Source organism: Vulpes lagopus, chromosome 12 (assembly GCF_018345385.1).
Source record: "Vulpes lagopus strain Blue_001 chromosome 12, ASM1834538v1, whole genome shotgun sequence".
Taxonomy (NCBI): Eukaryota; Metazoa; Chordata; class Mammalia; order Carnivora; family Canidae; genus Vulpes; species Vulpes lagopus.
In genome coordinates, this window is record NC_054835.1 from 25813191 (window position 1) to 25837022 (window position 23832).

The following is a 23832-nucleotide window of genomic DNA, read 5'->3' on the forward strand; positions in this document are numbered from 1 at the left end:
GGGAGCTCGGATGGTTCAGTTGGTTAAGTGTCTGGCTCTTGATTTTAGCTCAAGTTACTATCTCCGGTCATGAGATCGAGCCCTGTGTCAGGCTCCATGCTGGGTGCACAGCCTGCTGAAGATTTTCTCCCTCCCCACCTCCTGCTCTCTTTCTCTCTCAAAAAAACTTAATAATCTTAAAAAAAAATGCTACAGACCTTAGTCAACTCTCAATATTTGCTTTACCTGCATTTGTGTGTGTGTGTTTATGGGTGTACATAGTTCTCTAACTTTTATTCCATGTGTACATTAACATAACACCACCATCAAGAGAGAGGACTGTTAAACACATATCCTTTGTATTCATACTCATCCCTCAACCTACCCCCATCCTTTTCTCCAGACAACTGCTAATATGTTCTCCATCTCTATAATTTTGTGATTTCTAAAATGAATATAAGTGAAATCATATGTATGTAACATTTTAAAGTTGACTTTTATACTAAATATGATATCCTTGAAGTTCATTAGTTTGTTACATGTAATCCCTCTGTTGTATTCCTGTGAATGGCTGTTCAAGCATTCATTCATTGAAAGATATTTGTTTCTAGCATTTTGCTATTATGAGTAAAGCTGCTATGAACATTTATGTAAAGGTTTCTGTGTGATTTATGTAGAGTTTTCATTTCTGTATATTAAATGCCCAAGAGTGTGACTGATAAATTTTATAAGTTCATGTTCAGTTTTGTCAGAAACTACTCAACTGTTGGCAGAACTGGTTTATGTTCCCTTCAGTAATGTATGATAGACAGCAATTTTCTTATCAGAATCTATGGAAGATGAACAAAGTGGTAGAACATCTTTCAAATAGTAAAATAAATGAACTGTTAAACCTGAATTCCCATATCTTATGAAAATATCCTTCAGGAATGAAGAGAATATAAAGACATTTTTATAAAATGAAAAACTAAGGAAAATTTGTCAGTAGCAGATCTACTCTTAAGGAATAGCGAAAGGAAGTTTTCTGAATAAATTATTACAAAAGAAGGCTTTGTAACTTCAGAAATGGAGAAGAACAATGGAAGGGGTAAAAATAGAAGCATATGTAATATATTGAGTTTCATAAGTTAAATTTGGTTGAAGCAAAAATTATAATATCATCTCATGACCTTATCAACATAGGTATAAGAAATAATTAAGTACTTAATACTTATATTTTTAAAAACGGGGAAGTAAATTGAACTTCATAAAAATTTTAAAATTTTGTGCTACATATCACATCATCAGAAAAGTTTAAAGACAACCAACTGAAGGGAAGAAAATATTTGGAAATCATATTTTTTATAAGGGGCTGGTATCTAGAATATAGAAAGAGCTCCTACAACTAAATAATAAAAAGGTAGATAACCTAATTTTAAAATGAACAAAGATTTGAATAAACTTTTTTCTGAAAAAGATATACCAAGGACCAATAAACAGAAATGAGAGCCCTCATACACTGCTAGTGGGAATGTAAATTTGTGTAGATGCTTTGGAAAAGAGTTACCACATGACTTAGCAATTTATCTTCCAGATATACCCAAAAGAAATGAAAATGCATGTTCTTATACATGAATGTTCATAGCAGCATTATTATAGCTAAAAAGTAGGAGCAACCATAGTGTACATCAACTGATTGGTAGATGGATAAATGTGGTATATACAATGTGACATTCTTCAGTAATAAAAAGAAATGAAGTACTAATTCACATTACAATATAGATGGTTTTAAAAATAATATGCTTTGTGAAAGAAGCCAGTCACAAAAGAGTACATGTTGTACAATTCCAGTTTTTTGAAATATCCAGAATAAACAAATCAATAGAAAGAGAAAATAGCTTGTTGTTGCCCAGGGCTGGGAGTCTGGGAGGAATGGAGAAATGTGGGGTAATTGTTAATGATTGTGGGGTTCTTTTGGTGATGAAAATGTTCTAAATTTGGTTGTGATGATGGTTCTACATATATAGCAGAGCAAACACTTAGTGTGTTTAACAAACTTGGTGTAATACACTTTCCCTGAGATTACTCCTATAAGACTTCTTTTCTTTTTCTTATTTTACTCACTTAATACTTTGAAAGTCAATGGAACAACTAAAAAGAAAGATTAGAAAAATAACTTAAAATGTGTGTTTTCCCACCAATTGTGGTAAAATAGGCATAACATAAAATTTGACGATTTAGCCATTTTTAAATTTACAATTCAGTGGTATAAGCATACTCACAATGTTATACAACCATCTCTATTTTCCATTTCTAGAACTTTTTCATCATCTGGATTTATTATACTGTAACTTCCCAACCTCCTGTTCCCACCATTCCTGGTGACCATCCTTCCGATTTCTGCCTCCAGTAGAGTGCCCATAATTTAAAAGATGTGCAATACAAAGTTTTGGAAAAGATGTGGAGAAATTGGAAAACTCCTACTTTACTGGTGGGAATATAAAATGATGTAGTGATTTTTGAAAATAGTTTGTTAGTTTCTTTAAAAGTTCAGCATGTGTTTATCATATGACTGAGGAAATTCATTATTTTAGGTATCTCCCCAAGAGAAATAAAAACATGTTCACAAAAATATGTATACATAGATATTCATAATGGAGTATGCATATAGTAATCACTAGAAATAGTTCAAAATGCCAAGAACTGGTGGCTGAACCGATGTTGTGAGTCCTCCATACAATAGAATGCAACCCAGCAATATAAAGTAATGAATAACACCTGAAACAACATGGTTGAACTATAAAAATTATATCAGTTAAAAAAATAGAAGGCAAATTGCATAATTCTAATTATATGAAAAAATTTCAAATTTTTAAAAAAAGGCAAAAGAGATAAAATACACATGGGGATTGCCTGGGGCTTAGAGTTAGAGATCCACTGTAAAGTTAATATGTGGACATTTTTGGGGTGAAGAAAGAATTCTAAATCTAGAATGTGGTAATGGTTATGCAATTGTATAAATTTACTAAGCATTATCCATCCATTTCTGTATTAAAATGGATGATTTGAATGTATAAATTTACTGATGATTGGGCAATAGCTATCTATTATGGTGAAGAGGTAAGCAAATCCTCTCCTCAGAAAATAAGTATATTACTTGAAAGAATTTTCAAAAATGACCATTTGGGGGCTCTGGACATTGACCAAAAACTAAGAATGAAATGATAAGTACGTAAAGATTCTAGAGTTTGGATAGTAGTATTGGGAGAAAATGGCCTTTTTGCCTGAGGCTGCTCTTACTCACATCTGCCTGGAGCTTGGTGAGTAGGATAGTTTTACAGAGTAAAGTGGGCCTTGTAAACAAGCCATTTCCCTTCTAGGCAGGGGATTTACTTGATTTGGAGTAGTACATTAAAACCTAAGCCCAACAATGTTTTCATTAAAAGTAGTAAACTTGGTAGCTGATGAATAAAGGATAATGTGTAGCTCTGCTTTCCTGAGATTGCAGTTCAGTTTGGGGCTAATTTGAAGAAAAGAGGAAAAATGTTGGTGAAATGTGTAAGTAGAGCCTCAGAGACCTTTGGGACAACATCAAGTGTACCAACATATAATTGGGATCTCAGAAAGGGAGGTGATAGAGGTGCAGAAAAACATTTGAAGAAATGAAATATATAAATTTTTTCTTTCTCTTCCCTAATTTCTTTAAAAAGTAGGTAATTGTTTTAGGGAATAATTATATGTTTCTCAGTTGATAATACATATGACAACAGTAGCACAAAGGAGTGGGGAGGAAATGCAGCAAGGAGCTATAATTTATTGCAATTAAGTTTGTAATTAATGGACCATCTTGTAATCTATGTAACACCTGGTAACCTATACAGCAACCACTAGAAAATTACTCCAAAAAATTAACAGAGGAATTAAAATAGTAACATCAAAAATAATTAACACAAAAGAAGGGGATCAGAGGTACAACAAACACCTGAGAGAAAATAAATAGCAAAATCACAGACCTAAATCCAATTATATGCATAATTATATTAACTATAAATAGGTTCAACAATGATCATCAGACCAGAATCATTCAGATTTGAATTATAATGTTAAGGTAAAAGGATTGAAGAAATGTACCATGCAAACAATAACCATAATAGGACTGGAGTGGCTATATTAATATCAGGCAAAATACATTTAAAAAGTATTTAGAAAAATACTTTCACATGAAATATTGCCGGAGAGAAAGATACTTCATAATAATAAGAGGATCAATGTAATAGGTAGATAAATATTAGGTAGGTGTATAAACACCTATGGCATAGTCCAGCAAATATTGAGTGAAATCCAACAGATTGAAAGGAGAAATTATACGTGACATTTACAGCTTGAGATTTCAATACTGTACTCTTCATAATTGATAGGAGAAACTGGACAAAGTTTGTGAAGATTTATAAGACTTGATTAACACTATCAACCAGCACAATGTAATACTCCCTCCCCCAAATGTGTAGAATTTGCATTCTTTCCAAGAACATCTGCAATGTTTTCCAAGATAGACCTTATAGTTTGCCATAAAACAAATCTAAATAGCTTTAAAAGGATTAAAATTATGCAGAATATCTCTGTGAATTATGGAAACCAGTAACAGAATGAAGTTATGGAAATCTCCCAATATTTGGAAATAAAACAACACACCTACCTATAAATAACTCCTGGATCAGGAAAAGGAATCTCAAGGAAATTAGAAAATATTTTGAATGGAATGAAAATTAAAAGTGAATATATCAGAATTTATGAAGTGCAGCTATTCCCTTGCATAGAGGGAAATTTTTAGCTTTAAATGCTTATAGTAGGAAAGAAAAATGGTCTGAAACTAAGTCTTCACTTTTCCCTTATTCTAATCTGATAAAGAAGAGCAAATTCTAACCAAGCAAAACAAATGAAGTAAATACTGAAGATATGAACACAAGTCAACAAAATAGCAAAACAGTGCAGTATTGGGGAAAATCCAAAATTGGTTCTTTGAAAAGATCAACAAAATTGATCCTCAAAAAGTTAAAAGTAGAATTATCATATGATCCAGCAATCTGGCTTCTGGGTTTACATGCAAAAGAATTCAGAGCAGGATCTCAAAGAGAAATTTACATACCCATGTTCATTGCAGCATATTCACAGTAGCCAGGATGTGGAAGCAATCCATGTATCTTTTGGTAGGTGGATAGATAAAGAAAAAGGTGATATATATACATACTATATAATAATATTATACAGCCTTAAAATAGAAGGAAATCTTGGGACATGTTAAAACACGGACAAACCCTGAGGCATTTTGCTAAGGGAAATAAGCCACAAAAGCGCAAATACTCTATTCTTTGCCTTATTTTGACTCTCTGAAGTACTCAAAAATCATAGAAACAGACAATTGAAAGGTGGTTACCAAGGGATGGGGGAGGGAGGAGAAAGAATTAATGTTTAGTGAAAAAGTTCTAGAAATCTGTTAACAGTGTGAATATACTTAATATACTGAACTGAACACTTAAATCTTGTTAAAATGGTAATAAAGATCCATGCACAAGAAAAAATTGATATATCTGTGACTTCACTGAATTACAGGTGTCGAGTCAGAGCAATAAGACAAAAAAAATTAAAGCATTAAAATAGGAAATGATGAGAAATCAGACATTTCTATATAGTGGGTTATTGTAATGTTTACAATACTGTATAAAATCATTGAATTATAAACATAAAATAGGCAACTTTTATGGTATGTGAATTATACCTTTGTAAAACTTTTCACACTAAAAGAAAAATTAACCTTGCAGGTGTAGAGTTAGTTCTTGGTTTACTTTAGATTAAATTATTTATGTCTGAATATCATGACCCAATAATGATCTAATCATGAGCAAGCATTTTCCAAGCAGGCCACAATGCCTGCTGCTATGTCTTTGGATGAAACTCTATATTGCTGATTTTATACTTTTTGTTTTTTTCTAAACATCCACTTCAAGAAATTATTGTCTCTGTCATTTACAGTAAAGCCAATCAACTGCTTCTAGAGATTATATGATTGATCTATTGCGGTATAATCTATCTTTTCCTCTTTCCTAAAGTGACATTCTTGCCTTATAGTGACAAGAATAATCTAATATAGTGGAAGCATGTGGAAGCATGTTATTTGGTCAGGGATATTCGTGAGTCAAACCTAACTTTCATTTGCCTCCTTTCTTTCTGTAAAGGTGCTTGTGAGCGAGGATTCTGACAGTGATGGTATTGTGGCCCACTTTCCTGCTCATGAAAAACCAGTGTGCTGTATGGCGTTTAATACAAGTGGTATGTCCTTTTTTTTTTTTTTTTTTTTTTTGCCATTAATATCATGGACTTTTCAACCAGTTTTTTTTTTTTTTGGAATTGGTAAATATGAAATATGGAATCTGACTTTTATTATATGGGTCTGTGTCTGTGTTCAATAAGTGGTTCTTGACTGAGTTAATTTAAAATGAAAATTGAGAAATACTCTAAGCATTAGTTTTGCTCTCAGTAAAGTGGTAAACAGCGCTGTTGAGTTGCCTTAATTTCTGTATTATAATTAATCCAAGAACAGACAACATACTAATGTATGTAAGTGACACTGTCTTTGTAACTTTAAGTTTCTTTTTCATTTTTGTAGCATATTATAAACTACTTGTACTTTTCCCTGTCTTTTGGTTATTGTTTCTGTTTTTCTGCTTGTTCTTAAGGCATTTGATAAGGAGAGTTGTTATAGTAATGTGGAATGCCCTACTACTTTTCATTTTTTCCTCCAAACTTTGTTAGGTAAAGTTTCAAACATAAAAATTTTAATAATGACCCATGTATCCCCACCTTTATTAAGTAGGTGTTCACATTTAATATGTATAATAAACATACTTGTATAGGTGTGTGTGTGTGTGTGTATATATGTATGTATATATATATTTGTATACCCATGTATGTATAATATATATACACAGGCATGTTATATTTTGTTGAATCATTTGAATTTAAGTTACATATTTGATGACATTTCACCAGACTACAAATTAATCATGCATTTCCTAAGAATAAGGACTGTTCCCCCATGTAACCAGATATTATATTGTAGTTCAGAAAGTTAATGCATTATATTATCTAATATCCAAGCCATAATTTAAAATTTCCCAATTGTCTCAAAAATGTGTCCTGCAAAATATATTATGATACTATGTTTGATCACATGGATATGTTAGTAGGCCTTCAAAATATCTACATGTTGGAGATAGGTTTTTCTTGTGGAGATTAACAAGTAATCTGTAGAGCTTTTTGGCTTCATACCTGAAACAACTTTTTACTTAATGGTGTTGTTACACGGAAGGCCATAGGATGGTGGTTTCTCTAATTCTGTCATGTTTTCTGCATGATTAACTGCTGTTCTATTAAAAAAGAGTTCTCTCTCATCAACCAGGAACAAACCATAGTTCTCTTGTATGCAAAGGGCAGGATACATGCTGAATTCTTTCTCTTTATTTACCAATTTTCAAAGTTAGGAATTGGTTTAATACTTAACAATGGTATAATTCTACTCTAGTGGAGCTATTTTTATATAAAAGATAAAATTATTTTTATATAAAAGATAAAATTGCCCTTTTGCTTTCAGAGCTCAAATCATCTTCATAAACTCACAATCATTTCAGATCTTATCCTTTGGTTGATAGATCTGAAGAGATTGTCATTTTTATCTTATCCTGCAGAAATGATCCTATTAGTTAAAACTGATGGAAAGACCCATATTTTTTCCCTTTTCATCTTTTCAAATAAAGAATGATGGTAAGAGGATAATATTGAGTATTTTGAATAATCTCCCTTCTAATACCTTAATTAGTCATTTTCGATAGGAAGATTTTGCAGTGATTGTTGATCAGTAGGATTGATTTAATTAATGAAGACAAAGATTTATGGAAATGCTCTGAATGTTATGGGAATTAAGTTAAATTTGAAGAAACAATCTGGAAGTTATGTCACTTACAGTACTCCACTTGGAGTAACCAGTATGACTCATTTTGATAGTCCATCTGTTATGTCAAATCTCCTTTGTATTAATGTATATTTCATATTACTGTAGTCAGAGTGCTTCAGACATTGGAAGCTGTATTTTTTCCTGCCTGCAGCCTTCCATTAAAATAAGAACATTCTATATAACCTAAAATGTTTTAGTTATCTCTATTATTGTCTAGCAGTGACTTCTAGAAAACCACAGTTTTCTATGATTTCATAATTTTGATGTACAGTTTTTATTTGATTTCTATTTGAACTTCCAAATTTGTGTTTTTATAAGATTAAGAATTTTTATGTTTATACCTACTTTTTATGTTCCTAAAGCACTAATTGTATAATTATGATATAATTTATCTTGCAGTGATCATTTCTTTAACTGAATTCCACTTTACATTAGGGTTCACTCTTGATGTTGTACATTCTGTCAATTTTGAGAAATATATGACGACACGTATCCACCATTATAGTACTATACAGAATAATTTTACGGCCCTAAAAATCCCCTTTACTTTTGTTCATCCCTCCCTCCCTCAACCCTTCACAACTAGTTTCCATAGTTTGAGTTTTTCCAGAATATCATATAGTTGGAATTTTACTGTATATAGTCATTTCAGATTGGCTTCCTTCATTTACTAATATGCATTTAGATCTTCATGTCTTTTCATGCCTTGATTGCTCATTTATTTTAGTGCTGAATAACATTCCACTGTGTGGACATACCACAGTTATTTGCCATTTGAATATCTTCTTTGATGAGATGTCTGTTCAAATCTTTGTCCATTTTTGAGTTGTTCATTTTTTAATTGTTGACTTTTAAGAGTTCTTTGGATATTTTGCATAACAGTCTTATATTAGAAATGTGCTTTGTAAGTATTTTCTCCTGGTCTGTGGTTTGTCTTTTTATTCTCTTGAAAAGTGTTTTTGAAGATCAGAATTATTTAATTTTCATGAAGTCCACCTGGTCATCAATTATTTCTTTTATAGATCATTCCTTTGGTGTGTATGTGACCTTTTTAAAACATATAAATTGGCATTCTTCTGCTGTTGTATTCTTAAGTCAGTCTCTCATTGTTGTATTTCTTGGAGAGAAGACCATCTTATGAGAACTATTTTATGAGTTTTAGGATTTCTTTTATTTTTTTCTTGAATTACAAACGAGGCTTCTTAACTTCAATCTAAGATCTGGGAAGTCCATGGATAGAATTCAGAGAGTATGTGAACTTAGGAAAAAACTGTATCTTTATTTTTTTCTAATCTCTAATGAAAATTTCCTTCATTTATGATGAATATGTAAAATAAACTGATGAAATTTTAGCTGTACCAATGAATTTATGAGCAATAAAAATAACATGTTTTCACATCATTTCTATCTTATTTAAGTAATTCTCTCAATATTGCTTATGATTCAAAATTGTGGTAGACCCTATACTTTAATATATATTCTGTATATCAATTTTAAAAATCACAAGTATTTTACTTTGTCTTAAAAATATATTGTTTTGAGAAAGATGTTCCTAGGCTTCATCATATTGCTAAAAAGGTTCATGACACTTAGAATATTTAAGAACCTGTTATGAAAAGGTTTATGGTTGGTGTGATTTCACCTGTCTAAACACATTGGAAACTAGCTCTTTCACTGGAGACTCCATTCACACTGCCTGGCTCAGGCTTGGTGATTGAGTTAACAAGTGACAGCCCCTATTCATGGAATCTGCTGATGTGATAGAGACTTAAAACAAGGAAGGAAAATCCTCTGTGGAGTAAGGACAGAATGCCAGGAGATGAATATTAACTTGGTTTTGACTACTAGGGAGAGTTCTTCAAAGGAAGTCCGTTCTAAACTGTAACCTAAAAGATGATTAGCTAGGAAATAATGATTCTGTGTCTGGTATATAAATAAATATTAGTTGAATGAATGAGGCAAGAAAAATATGGCACATTTGACATAGATTGTGAAGCAGAGTCTATACAGTGGACACATCCATTTATTATGTGGCAGATATATTTTTCAATGTGTCATCATTTCTGCAATATTTTATAAATGCTTTGTACCTGTTTAAATATTTGAATTAAATGGGGGGTACATAACTCAGCAACCACTCACAAAATTGGTTTGCATTCTTTCATAGAAGATGGTGGAGATTTCATGCAGCTGCTTGCAATTCATCTTAGTTATTTACTGTTCAGCTCTGAGTATTTTAGCTATTCAGAATGTGACTGTTACTGCTTGAATATAAGCAAGCGTATCTATAAAAGATTTGATTCTCAGTGATTTGAAAGCTTCAACTTTCTTTTTTAAGCTGGTCACTATCTGAATTGTTTCTTATACAATGATATTGGACTCAGCTGTGGCTGCTAACTATTATCCAGCTTCCACGATTATGTGACATTTTATTTTGCTTGTCTAGTTCCTGTATTATATTTCTTGTTTTAACTCTCTTCAATTGAGACATATATGCCTACATACATATGAAATGTTTGAAGCAAGAGGCTGCATTGCATTTGTAAATGCATGAATACCTTAGTGGTTGTTATTTTTCTCCTTTAGTTATTTATGTTATAGTTTTAAAAAGTATTTTTGGGAGATCAAATGATGTATTTTCTATTGATCGTTAGATCCTCCTATAAATTTACTTATTCAATGAGAGTTTTCTGTTCTCTCGTTGAATTATTATTAGCTTCTGAACTTTTATCAATTGATATTTTGTAGAAAGGTATATAATTTGAGTGGTCCTTAACATAGTATTATGATTTTTTACTTAAATTGGCCTTTTCAAAATATAAGTTGTAGATCCTCTAGTAACACCTTCCAGTTTTTCTTTACGTGTATCCATATATGTTTCTAGATTTATTTGTATCAGTAAGTTTTAACAGTTTTGCTCCTCTAATAATTCCTTTATTTGGTGAAAGGCTTTTTCATGGGGTACATAATGTGGCCAATAGTAACAATAGTGCTTGTTAGAATGCTTTTTACAAGTTTAGGGAAGTTCATTTAAAAAAGCAAAGTAGGGATCCCTGGGTGGCGCAGCGGTTTGGCGCCTGCCTTTGGCCCAGGGTGCGATCCTGGAGACCCGGGATCGAATCCCACATCAGGCTCCCGGTGCATGGAGCCTGCTTCTCCCTCTGCCTGTGTCTCTGCCTCTCTCTCTCTCTCTCTATGACTATCATAAATAAATAAATAAAAAAAAAATTTAAAAAAAATAAAAATAAAAAAGCAAAGTATAGCAAACAGTTGATTGTGTGATTTTGTTTTTCAACCTGATCTTTCTCTAACCTCTTTACCTGAATCTATTCCTGTTATACTTAAGAACAGAAATACATTTCTTAGTCTTTTTTAATGCTTTTTTCTTATGCTTGATGACAGAATTATTAAAATGTCCTGGACATTCAAGAAGAAACTAGATTTCTTGTCCACATTCTGAGAAATTTTAAAAACAATGTAAAATGTACATGGCAAAATGACACTCCAAAGTGAATTAAGGAGAAAATGTGGTGGCTTGACTGGGTGGTATGCAATTTGGTCTTGTATGGGACCTATTCAGCAAAGAAGTTAAGGGATGCAATTAAATAGCATTGTGAAACTTGTAGTTCAGCAGCTGCTTGCAGTTTGTTTTTCAATTTCTTCTTCCCATTCTTGTTTATTAGCTGTGACTCTGAGTCCTGAATTAAAACATATATTTTAATGGCAACATTTATGATTTAGTTGGAGGTGCCAGAGCGGTTTCCAGTGCTTAGATCTGGGCAGATATCAGTATGGGTGGTGTAAATTTGTTGCTTTCAATGATTTAGATACACCATGAATTTTCTAGGGAGTTTTTTTTTTTTTTAATTAATGGACTTTATTTTTTCAGGCAATTTCAGGTTCACAGCAAAATTGCAAAGTATAGAGAACTCTCATACAATCCTGCCCTCACGCCAAACTGCCTATAATATTGACATTCCAAACCACAGTGGTAGTTTTGTTTTAGTAGTTTGATGAACTTATTTTGACACATCATTATCAACCCAAATCTGTAGTTTACCTTAGGGTTCACTCTTGGTGTTCACACATTCATTGTGTTTTGACAAATTCATATTGACATATATCTACCTTTGTAATATCCTACTGAATAATTTCATTGTCTAAATGTTTTTCATCATATTTGGGGCTTCTCAGTTATTTAACTACTCAGTTATTATTTTTTTATTTTTTATTTTTATTTTTTTTCAGTTATTATTTTTTTAAACAATCTTCCTGCCTCTTTTTCCTTCTCTCCTTCTGGGACTCCTGCTACTCACAGATTAATCTTCTTGGTAGTGTCTTATAGGTTTCAGGGACTCTGTTCATTTTTCTTCATTCCTTTTGTCTCAAACTAGATAATCTCAGTTGATTTCTTCTGTCAGGTTCAAGTAGAGCCCCTCGACTGAGTTATTGTACTTTTGAACTTCAGAATTTCTATTTATTTCTTCTTTATAGTATTATATCTTTATTGATATCCTCTACTTGGTGTGACATTGTCTTAATACTTTCCTTTAATCCTCTGGACATGCTTTCTCTCTATCCTTGCTGGCATTTGCTATTCTTGTCCCTTTGTATTTTATAAATACTAGATATGTGTAAGAGAGGTGATTTGGAAATCTTTTTTTTCCCAGTGAGGAGTTTGTATTTATCTTTTTAGTAGGGTCTTTTGCAGAGCAAAATTATTTACTTTTTGTCAGGTCCAGTAAAAAAAAAAAATAGTTGTGTTTTGTTTATGCCTAGGAAATGTGTACTAATCTGGGGCCTGAAGATTTTTCTCCTATTTGATTTTCTAGTAGTTTTCTAGTTTTACATTTAAATTTATCCATTTTGTGTTAGGTTTTTTTTGTTTTGTTTTGTTTCTTTTTTGTTTGTTTTTTTTGGGGGGTGGGTGGGAGAAGGGCATAGGGAGAGAGAATCATAAAGCCGGCTCCATGCCCAGCACAGAGCCCAATGTAGTGCTTGATCTCAGGACCCCTAGATCATGACCTGAGCCAAAATCAAGAGTCGGACACTTAACTGACTGAACCATCCAGGTTCCCTATTTTATAAAGTATTGGATTAGGTCATGATTTTTTTCTTTTTTGCTTATGGATATCCAGTTGATACCTAATCATTTTTTCAAAATACCATTCTTTCTCCATTGGATTTCTTTTACACTTTTCTCATTAAAGTAACATACCTGTGAGCTATTTCTGGATTCTCTGATGAAGATGACTTTTTAGCTTTTCTTTGTATGGGAATATCTATATTTTTCCCATAATTTTCAGGAATGTTTCAACTAGATAGGATAGGTTAGTTTGACAGTTGTTTATTTTCCAGCAACTATCAGCTCTCTTTATTCACAGCCTTTAGTATTATTAATCTTGATCTTCTCGATTAGCTGGATACAGAGTTGCACTTTTTGGGGGCAGCATTCTAATTTGTGGTGTCTGCTCAAATGGAGCCATTGAATGCTTTTGAAAAGGTTGCTAAGTTCTCCTTACCCTCACATATTGTGGGTTCATCTTCCTCCTCCTGTTCTGTCCCATGTAAGAGAAGCTAGTTTTGTGTTTTTTGTATTGGACTTTCATATAGATTTTTAAACAAACTTTGGTTTTGATTTTTCATTGGTTTTGTTTTTGCTATAGGGTAAAAACAACAGTCTTTTTTGATTTTACAAATTCAACCCCAGATCCTCTTTGCTGGTCATTTGAGCAGGTAAAGTGTTCTTGAGGACACTAGATGTAGACAGTAACCTGTGTACATGCATTAGCTTGAGCTGCCATAACAAAATACCGTAGACTTGGTGGCTTAAACAACAGAAACTTTTTTTCTTATAGCTCTGGAGGCAAAAAGTCCCAGAACAAGGTTCCAGCTGATTTGGTTTCTAAGTGAAGTCTTTTTTCCTGGCTAACAAATAGTCACCTTCTCAGTGTGTCTTCACATGGCCTTTCTTTGGTGCAAGGGAGCAGGGAGAGAGAGCAGGAGAGCTAGTTCTGTGGTGTCTCTCTCTCTTTTTTAATTTTTTATTATAATTTTGTTCTCTTTAAAAATTGAAGTGTAATCGACATACATTGTTAACTTAGTTGCAGGTGTGTAACATCTTGATTTGACAGTTCTATAGCTTACTTAGTGCTCACCATGATAAATGTAGTCGCCATCTGTCACTGTTCAACGTTATTACAATATTATTGGCTATATTCCCTATGCTGTACTTTCATGTCCCTGACTTATTTATTTTATAACTAAAAGTTTGTACCTCTTAACCTTTATCTCTTCTACTCATCCCCCTCCCCTACCTTCTGGCAACCATCAGTTTGTTCTCTGTATTTAAGAGTCTGTTTTTTGTTTATTTGTGCATTCATTTCTTTAGATTCCACATTTAAGTGGGATCATATGGTTATTCTCTTTCTGACTTACTTCACTTGGCATCATAACCCTCTAGCTCCATCCATGTTGTAAATGGCAAAATCTCATTCTTTTTTATAGCTGAGTAATATCCCTTATTTTATGTATAAATATATATAACATCTTTATCCATTCACGTATCTATCAATGGACACTTCAGTTGCTTCCATATCTTGACTACTATAAATAATACTGCACTAAACATAGGGATGCATATATGATATGGTTATTCTATATTAATTTTTTGAGGAACTTCCATATTATTTTCCTCAGTGGTTGCATCAATTTACAATCCCACCAATAGTGTACGAGGGTTTGTGATGTCTCTTCTTAAAAGTACACTAATTATATCAGATCAGCTTCTTAATCTATGACCTGATTTAAAACTTAATTACTTCCTTAAAGGCCCCATCTCCAAATATAGCCCTGCTTTTTAGAGTTTCAATATAGGAATTTGGGGGCTGCACAAATATTCAGTTCATAACAGTACATTTAAAAATCATTCAGTTACTCTTAGTTTTTACAAAATCTTATTTGGTCACAGCCCAATTCTAGCTTATTCTGTTTATGATTGTTGTATCATACTTTTTCCATGTGTTTACTTCTATTTTAAGATACTCAGATATTTTGCAAGAAATGTTAAAAGATAATGATACATTTGATGTATATTTGTTACTGATACATCATCTTGTACTGTGCTGTCCAAAAGTATAGCCTGGCACAATTTTACTGTCCTATCTTCTCCCTCCAACATTTAGCCACACTATTTTTCAGCTCCTAAACAGGTTATGTCATTTTTCCTCTGCCTGAAATCCTCTTTTACCTGGATAACTCCTATTTATCTCTTTGTAAAGACCTGCCTGACTCTGAATAAAATGTCAGCCTACCCTTCACCTTGCCACTTAATTGGGCAAGTTACTTAATCTGCTTAGATCACCCCCAGTACTTGAGTTTTCTCATCAATGAAATGATGGGGTGATAATGGTGCCTAAAACAATACCAAAAACATAGTGAGGCCTCACAAAAAATTTTTTAAAAGATTTTATTTATTTATTTATTTATTTATTCATTCATTCATTCATGAGAGACACAGAGAGAATGAGTCAGAGACACAGGCAGAGGGAGAAGCAGGCTCTACGCAGGGAGCCCAACATGGAACTAAATCCTGGGTCTCCAGGATCAGGCCCTGGGCTGAAGGCGGCGCTAAACCGCTGAGCCACCTGGGCTGCCCACAAAATTTGTTTTTATCATTGCTATTATAATTATTATTAACCTCCCTCATCCAGTTTAAATTTATTTATACCTATCAAGGGTATCCTTTCAACGTGTTTTCTGCTAGAGGTAAGCTTTTACTTTGTCCCTGGGTATTAATTATTATTAGTCTGGTAATTTTCACATAGTTGATGGTAAGTAAGTATACACTAAATAATTATTTTTTCTATCATTATAATCATGGAAAAACTATGGCAGGGCAGAGATAGGCATTAATTCAATGTAATTACTCATTTGTTAAATAAACCCAAGTTATTTCTCATTTAAGTTTTTAACAAGAATTTACTTTTTTCCTAAATTCTGGGAGTGATCTCTAATGGCAAATTGTATTAAATGAAGAAACATCACATATACTTAAGATTGAAATATATAACATATATTAAAAATATCTTGTGGAAACTGTATCATATTTTTGTAACTAAGTAAGATTGGCCTATTATTAAGCATATTGTCTTTGACATAAAAGAAGACAAGTATTTTTTATTATTTAAATTGGAAATTAGAAACAGGAAAAAGGAATACTCAACTCTCTGCACTAAGCCTGAATTTCTAAAGCAGACCTGTTGTCTTTAATTTGGTAAATAATTGATCTGTTTTCCAGAGGCGTTATTTCTGCCAGCTGAGTAGCTGAGAGCTGTGAAGTACAGCACATCTACATTTTAAATAATTGCCCTTCCTTGGCAGGGAAATTGCTTTTCCATCCATTAATAAGAGGAAAATGAATGTTGGTTCTGTAGTAAAGTAGATTAAACATGTACCTCTTTGGATGCTTGACTGCATCTTTAACAGACTTGAGATTTTTCTGGTTAATTAAATGCTGTATATTGAAAGGTGATGGTGGTCTTGGGTTAATCATTACAAAAGTTTAGGTTGGATTTTTTTTTTTTTTAGAATTTTTCCCATTGATCACAGTGAGTAGTCAGAAAAATGCATTGTCTTGATTTTTGTTAACATCTATAATGCCTCACAGACTTACAGAATTATGTGGCTTCAGATTTTTCCTCTCATCTGACAGCTTCTGGTTTATTACTACCAGTCACTTACACTATATCACTAACAATGCAAAGGCAACTTAAAGAGTTTATTGCTTGTTTTTCCCCTTAAAGAAGGGGATGGTTCCTTTCTAGGTTTGTAGTTACTCTCCCCTATTGTCATCTCGTAAAATGATGTGTTTTACTCATGTAATGGATTACTCCCTGAAGAATTTGTTCTCTTTGCTCTATGTTCATTATGGCACAGGACTTGTGTGAGAGTCAGAGGTAACTTTGCAGGTTTGATTTACTGTAAAGTACAAGTAGGTGAGCCCATGCTAGTATTGTGGTCCCACCAAAATGTTTAGTTCCTTTTAAAAGCAAAAAAAATGTAAGCTTTTAAGATATTGGAATACTTAAATATATGTTTAAAACCAGCAACTGTAATCATAAAATATAATTTAAAATATTTTTTTTATTGAACCGGGGCACCCATAAAGGCAAAAATGACCAAAGCCCATGAAAGTCCTAATGTAGCCCCAGGTCCTGGATATCCATTTAAGGAGGATCCTTTCTCCCTCCCCACTGTGGTTGCCATAGTATTTCTAGTTAATTAAGCAAAAGTACTCAACTAGCACTAAATGAACTAATAAAAGATGTGAATACATACATTGGCATGTTACATAAAATGCGAAGTAAATACACACACACACACACACACACACACACCTACCTGTAACACTATAGATACCTGTAACAGATGTAACTATAACAGTAGAAACCCAGTATTAAATTTTGAAGAAGGTAAAGAAGATTATCTATAGCCAAGTACATACATGCAAAGTAACCAAGGGTGAATTAAACTTTTGCTTATCAGGACAATTTGGTTGTTAAGTATTGAAGTACATGAATATTTGTGGTTCCTTTCCATTTCCTCTACAATACTCTGGCCCTCCCCTGGATTCAGACTTATTTCAGTGTTCTCATTCAGATTTGTCTATACTCTTGCCATATGTTAATTATTTTGAACATTGCTCTGACAACAGTGCAAATATTTCTCAAGGACACATATTTCCAAGGACATATACATTGCAGCCACTAGAGTAGGTCTTATGGTAGGAAGGGATGGGAATAGGGACTGGGGTACAGGAATGGAGGATGAAAAGGAACATGTAAAAATGATAGTCTGTATCAGTATTCAGAATTAATATAATGAGTGTTACAAAGTCTTTAAAGTATCAACAGTATAGAAGAAAATAAAATTATTATTTAATTTAAAATGAACTAATCTTTTGGTTTTTCATGTTTTGGTTGTCTTGTGGGAAGTTTTTGATGGTTGTTACTACTTTTGGTTTCTTTTTTTTTTTTTTTTATAAAGATTGTATTCATTTATTCATGAGAGACACACACAGAGGCAGAGACACAGGCAGAGGGAGAAGCAGGCTCCATGCAGGGAGCCCAACGTGGGACTTAATCCCGGGTCCCCAGGATCACACCCTGGGCTGAAGGCGATGTTAAACCACTGAGCCACCTGGGCTGCCCGGTTTCTTTTTTTCAAGTCAGATCCTTTTTTCTTTTTTTTAAAGATATTTACTTATTTATTTGAGAGAAAGAAAGAACAGAGGGAGGAGCAGAGGGAGAGGGAAAGAATCTCAAGCAGAGCCTGACACGGGACTAGGTCTCACCACCCCGAGATCATGAACTGAGCTGCAAATCAAAAGTTTGACCCTTAACCAACTGAGCCACCCAAGTGCCCTACAAATCATATTTTTCTGATGGGCTAAGAAGCCATTACACCTATCTATATAGATAAAGATATATAGAGGAGGCTGTGCAAAGAATGCCTGCTTGCCCAGTAATCTTTGTTGTATGTCAGTGGTTGTTCTTAGAAATACTTTCTGAAATGTAATTAAGGAGTCATGGTTTGAAATAGTGCAGATAGGTAATGAAATCTAATTTCCAGAGATACTTGGTAATTTGCCAGTATTTCATATATTTGCAAATATACTCAAAATAAAAATGCTAAACGATGAACATTTTAAATTTTTATCTAATAATTATTTGTTACATAGTTTCTGATCTCCCCTGCTAGAACCTTGACTGAAATCTGTTAAGAGTGTCTTACGTATGCTCTGGAATACATGATTCATGGTGCTTTGACCACCCATTTGGTCAAGCTGCACATCTGAGACTCATTGACCTCTTTCTTGACCCCTCACCATGTATCTGTATTTCTTTTGGATCCCTCTCTGGCTGCTATGTTTTTAGGTTTTATTGTACCCGCCCCCATTTGCATAGGGGTAAGATTTTAACTTTTTAACTGCTCTGTTTAGCATTTGTCTTTTCTCTCTCTCCATTCATCCACTCTCTATAAAACCACCTATATTATCTTGTTCTCTTACCCTTATTTTTGTTTTGGTTTGTCTTCATTTTTATTGGACTGTAGCGTATATAATGTGGATTGCATAAGTGTTAAATGTATAGCTTGGTGCACAGACACACATGCACCTGTATTAGCTCTATCCCCCAAATTAAAAAAGTTCTGTTTTATACATCTCTGAAGTACCTTGAATGGCATTCCTTTAGAAATACCCAATTTCCAAGTTTACCTTTCAAATTATATTTTATAGTACCTAATACATAAAATATCTGTTCCAGGCAGACTGATCTGCATCATATTCTCTTTACTTCTTCTGTCTTCTGTTTTTCATGTTTCACTTTCTTCTCTTCTGTCTACCAAATTCCTGTTAACCTCCATTTGAAATGTATTTTATTATGAACTTTTAGCAGTGATTGTGATAGTTATATGTGTGTATCTGTGTTTATATATTTTTCTTTGAGGACAGTAATAGACAACATAAGCTACTACTAAGAGACAACATAAGCTAACACTTTTTTTTTTTTTTAGCTAACACTTTTTAGACTCTTAAATTTGTTGTTTTCACTGTGGGTTTCAGTAATTATATCTGTTAATTAAAGTCAGGCATACTATTTCTAAGGCCCTCTGAGTTATAAAACTTTGAAATTTTTGATATGCTATTTTCTTGAATAAAGTTGGGAGTCAAATCAATCTTCCCAAACCATACTTCCTTATCTTCCCAGTTCTTCTACTTCATCTAAGAATTTTGTGTTTTTGCCATTGTAGTGACCCTCTTTGTTGTGATAGTACAATATGATCAGGTAAGAAAAATCATTCAGTTATGAAAGAAAATTATATTTTTATAAAAGTATTTAATCACTATATGCCTTGATATCCTATTGGTGTTTTGTGTTAATGGTGTCCATTTATGGGGAAGCCTGGGTGGCTTGGTGGTTGAGTGTCTGCCTTTGGCTCAAGGCGTGATCCCGGTGTTCCAAGATTGAGTCCCACATTGGGGTCCCTGTGGGGAGCCGGCTTCTCCCTCTGCCTGTGTGTCTCTGCCTCTCCCTGTGTGTCTCTCATGAATAAATAAAAAAATATATTGTCCACTAATGGTTAACTTTATTAAAAGTGAATGGTTAAACCAAAAGTAATCAACACAAGCCTATTCTAAAATTATATAGAAATTCGAAGGATCTACAATAATCAAATCAATCTGGAAAAAGGTCAGTGATCTACTCTAAATGTATAGTAACCTAGAACGGATGTCTTGGGGCAAATATAGTTATAGATGGATGGAATACAATCCAGAATTTGATCACATGCACATGGTCACTTGATATTTGATCAAAATAGTAAGTAGTTCAACGTGCATAGTATTGTGTCAGCAAATGGTGCTAGAAAAACTAGGATACCTACTTGGGAAAAAATAAACTTTTACTAAACACCATACACAAAAATTGAGTCTGATCATAGACTTAATTTAAAAGCTCAAAAACAAACCATAAAATTGGCCTTTATTAAATTAAGGATCTGGGGAAAGATATGGTTAAGAAAATGAAGTGGGGTACCATAAACTGGGAGAAAATATCACATATGTATATAGTCATATATCATATGCATAAATATATATTAATGAAAAGAGAAAACAATTAAAAATGGGCAAAAGAAAAAAAATGGGCAAAAGATATGAACAATCATGTCACAAAAGAAAATATGCAAATAGCTATTTAATACATAAAAAGCTGATCAACATCACTGATCACCAAGGAATATGGCATACTAAAACTATAAGAAATCACCAAATACTCACTGAAGTGATTAAAATTTTAGAGCACTGATAGTAACAAATGCTAGTGAGTTATGGAGCTCATGGGAAAGTTAAAATAATACACCATTTTGGACAAACATTTTCAGTTTTTTTTTGAATCAAGTTAAAATATACATATGAGCCAGCAGTTCTACTCCTAAATATTCACATAGGAAAAATAAAAACATACGTTCACACAGAAACTTGTTCTTAAATATTACTAGGAGTTTGTTTCACAATAGTCAAAAACTAGAAATAACTGAATGATTATATAAATATTATCATATATCTATATAATGGAATACTGCCCAGTAATACAAATAAATGAATATAGTACTGTTAGTCACAGTAGTAGGTTTAACAAGATACTGTGCAAATCCATTTATATGAAATTCTGAAGTAGGCAATATCAATTCATAATGATAGAAAGCCAATCAGTGGTTGTGTGGGGCCCCGCAATAGGGAGGGGATGGATACAAAGGGAATTTTTTCACATGTGCTCTATTTTGATGATGCCAGTAGCATAGGTGTATAAATTTGTCAGACTCATCAAGCTGTATTAAAATGAGTACATTTATTGTAAATTATATAGCAATAAAGGTTAATAAAGTTTATTTTTTTTAATTTTTATTTATTTATGATAGTCACAGAGAATGAGAGAGAGAGAGAGAGAGAGAGAGGCAGAGACACAGGCAGAGGGAGAAGCAGGCTCCATGCACCGGGGGCCCCACGTGGGATTCGATCCCGGGTCTCCAGGATCGCGCCCTGGGTCAAAGGCAGGCACTAAACCACTGCGCCACCCAGGGATCCCCAGTTAATAAAGTTTAAAAACTATTTTGGCATCTGACAAAAAATATATTCAACCACTTGGAAAAATAAAAATATGCATAGACACACACCACTTTCCTATATGTGTCATGGATGAAAAGACTTGAAAATAATGGTTATTAGAATATTTAAGATGAAAACCCACTGAATATGGTCAAAGATAACTTCAGAATCCTCAATATTAAATGATGCAAAGTGAAAGAAAAATTAATTATTCAAATGAAGATGTTAGAACATTTAACTTGAAACTCCTACAAAAACAGGAAGATAGAAATAATAAGTTATTAAATAAGTGAGCTAGAAAATCAATTCTTGATTTTAGATTTTCCCCCATGGAACAAATGGGTTATCTGTTATGGATATATGCAGCTTTAGGAAGGGATAAAATGAATCATGCCATTTGTGTGTTTGACAGTGTGTACTTCAGTGCTCTTAACCATAATTTTGAGCTTAAATTTAAGAAAGACTTAATATATCCTGGGCCACAAATGTAGAAAAATACAGCAATGTGTTTAATTTCAACATCTTTGAGCAGCTTAAGAAATATACTAACATTGATGCTTCCCACAGGGAAATTTTGAGACCATTGTTTTCAAGTATTCACATCCAGTTTAAAGATTTTATTAATCAGACTTTCATAGGCTATTATTGTGGTTTTATGTGATTTGAAGACCTAAAGATTTCAATCAGTACTAGGGTTCTGTTTCTTTGCTTTTATGTTTACAAATTTAACTAGTAACTTTAAAAGATAATTAAATAATTTTAAAAGTTTAATCTGTACAGGTATTGATGAGGGAGTGTTAAATTCACAAGAATTTAAATCAAAATGTAAAATAGTTTTCTGAGTGGTGTATTTTGAATTCCTGTGATGATTTGTTTGGCCCAGCATATCAGTGTTTACATCTCTTTTTTGGAAGAGAGTGTGAATAGCTGGTAATTTGTTTTCCAGTTCGTATGTGTGCACGTGATCAAGAACCATACAGTTAGAGAGGTGTTATAAATAGGATCTGGTAAAAAGACATACCTACTCATGTTTCCAAGATTTTATAGCATATGCCCGGTGGAGGTTTGTTACTCTTTAATTTTGCCTTTTGGGCTAACCAGCTGACGCCCAGTTGAAAAGATTTATGTTCTTATGAGGCCGCAAAAGCCTTAATGTTCAGTCTCTAGCTACCTCAGGTTTTGGAGAACGCCATGTACCATCAGCAGCTTCAGACCCCACCCTCTAATGCTAACGCTCATCTATCAAACTTGAGGCTGAGAGTGAGGGAGAGGAAGCTTCCAGATAAACACACAGCAGCGCCTAAACAGCTAATCACTCTAAGCTTCCGCTTCCAGGCCCTATAATTAGAAGTCCTTCTTTTCCTTGTATTCCCAGATGACGCAAATGCTTTTTGTGGCTTGGCACCTCATTTGGGGCGTGGGTTTAGTTTATGGCCAGGCTAGAGTCTGGTTTAGTCTTCTGATGCTGCATAAATAGTTCTCAAGCCACAGTCTACTCTGTACGAGTTTTTCCTTTTATGTGTATCAGCTTTTTAACTTGTTTTCTAGAAAGAAAAAAAAAAAAAGCTTTCATTTCTCCCAACAGAATGTGTGCAAAAGAGGAAATTATAAATTAAAAGAAAGCGCACGATTGTTTAGTACTATCCTAGTTATTTATTTCTTCCTTCCCTCTCTACTCTTTCTTTTCCTTTCTTTTCTTTTCTTTTCTTTTCTTTTCTTTTCTTTTCCTTTTTACTATTTTAAAATCTGTAAAAAAAAAAAGTAAGCTCATTGGTGGATTATAGAAGCTACATTTACATGGGGAGGTAGAAAAAGAAAACTTTTCTTAAAAAAAGCTTGTATTTATTTGAGAGAGAGGGATTGAGAGTGCAAGTGCAGGTCAGGGCAAAGGCAGAGAGAAGCAGACTCCTCACTGAGCAGAGAACCCACGTGTGGGACTCAATCCCAGGACCCTGAGATCATGAGCTGAGCCGAAGGCAGCTGCTTAACTGACTGAGCCACCCAGGTGCCTCAAAAGAAAACTTTTGAGATAGGACACACAGAAAATAATAAAGATAAAATTTCAGTGGACTATTTCTCAAAAAATCTTAATTTGTTTTACATATTAGGAACTAGACAGATGTTAACGTCAGTTTGAAAAGCTAGATGGAGGGATCCCTGGTGGCTCAGTGGTTTAGCGCCTGCCTTTGGCCCAGAG

The 23832-nt window shown here is 33.4% G+C and overlaps 1 protein-coding gene across 7 annotated transcripts in view; it reads left to right on the forward strand.

Moving 5' to 3' along the window:
* BCAS3 (BCAS3 microtubule associated cell migration factor) overlaps positions 1 to 23832 on the forward strand; it is a 592235-nt gene that overhangs the window by 180470 nt on the left and 387933 nt on the right. For all 7 annotated transcript variants that reach the window (XM_041723949.1, XM_041723952.1, XM_041723951.1 and 4 more), the window contains exon 13: positions 6192 to 6285. In XM_041723949.1, the coding sequence (XP_041579883.1) occupies positions 6192 to 6285 (94 nt within the window). The remainder of the gene's footprint in view (positions 1 to 6191; positions 6286 to 23832) is intronic.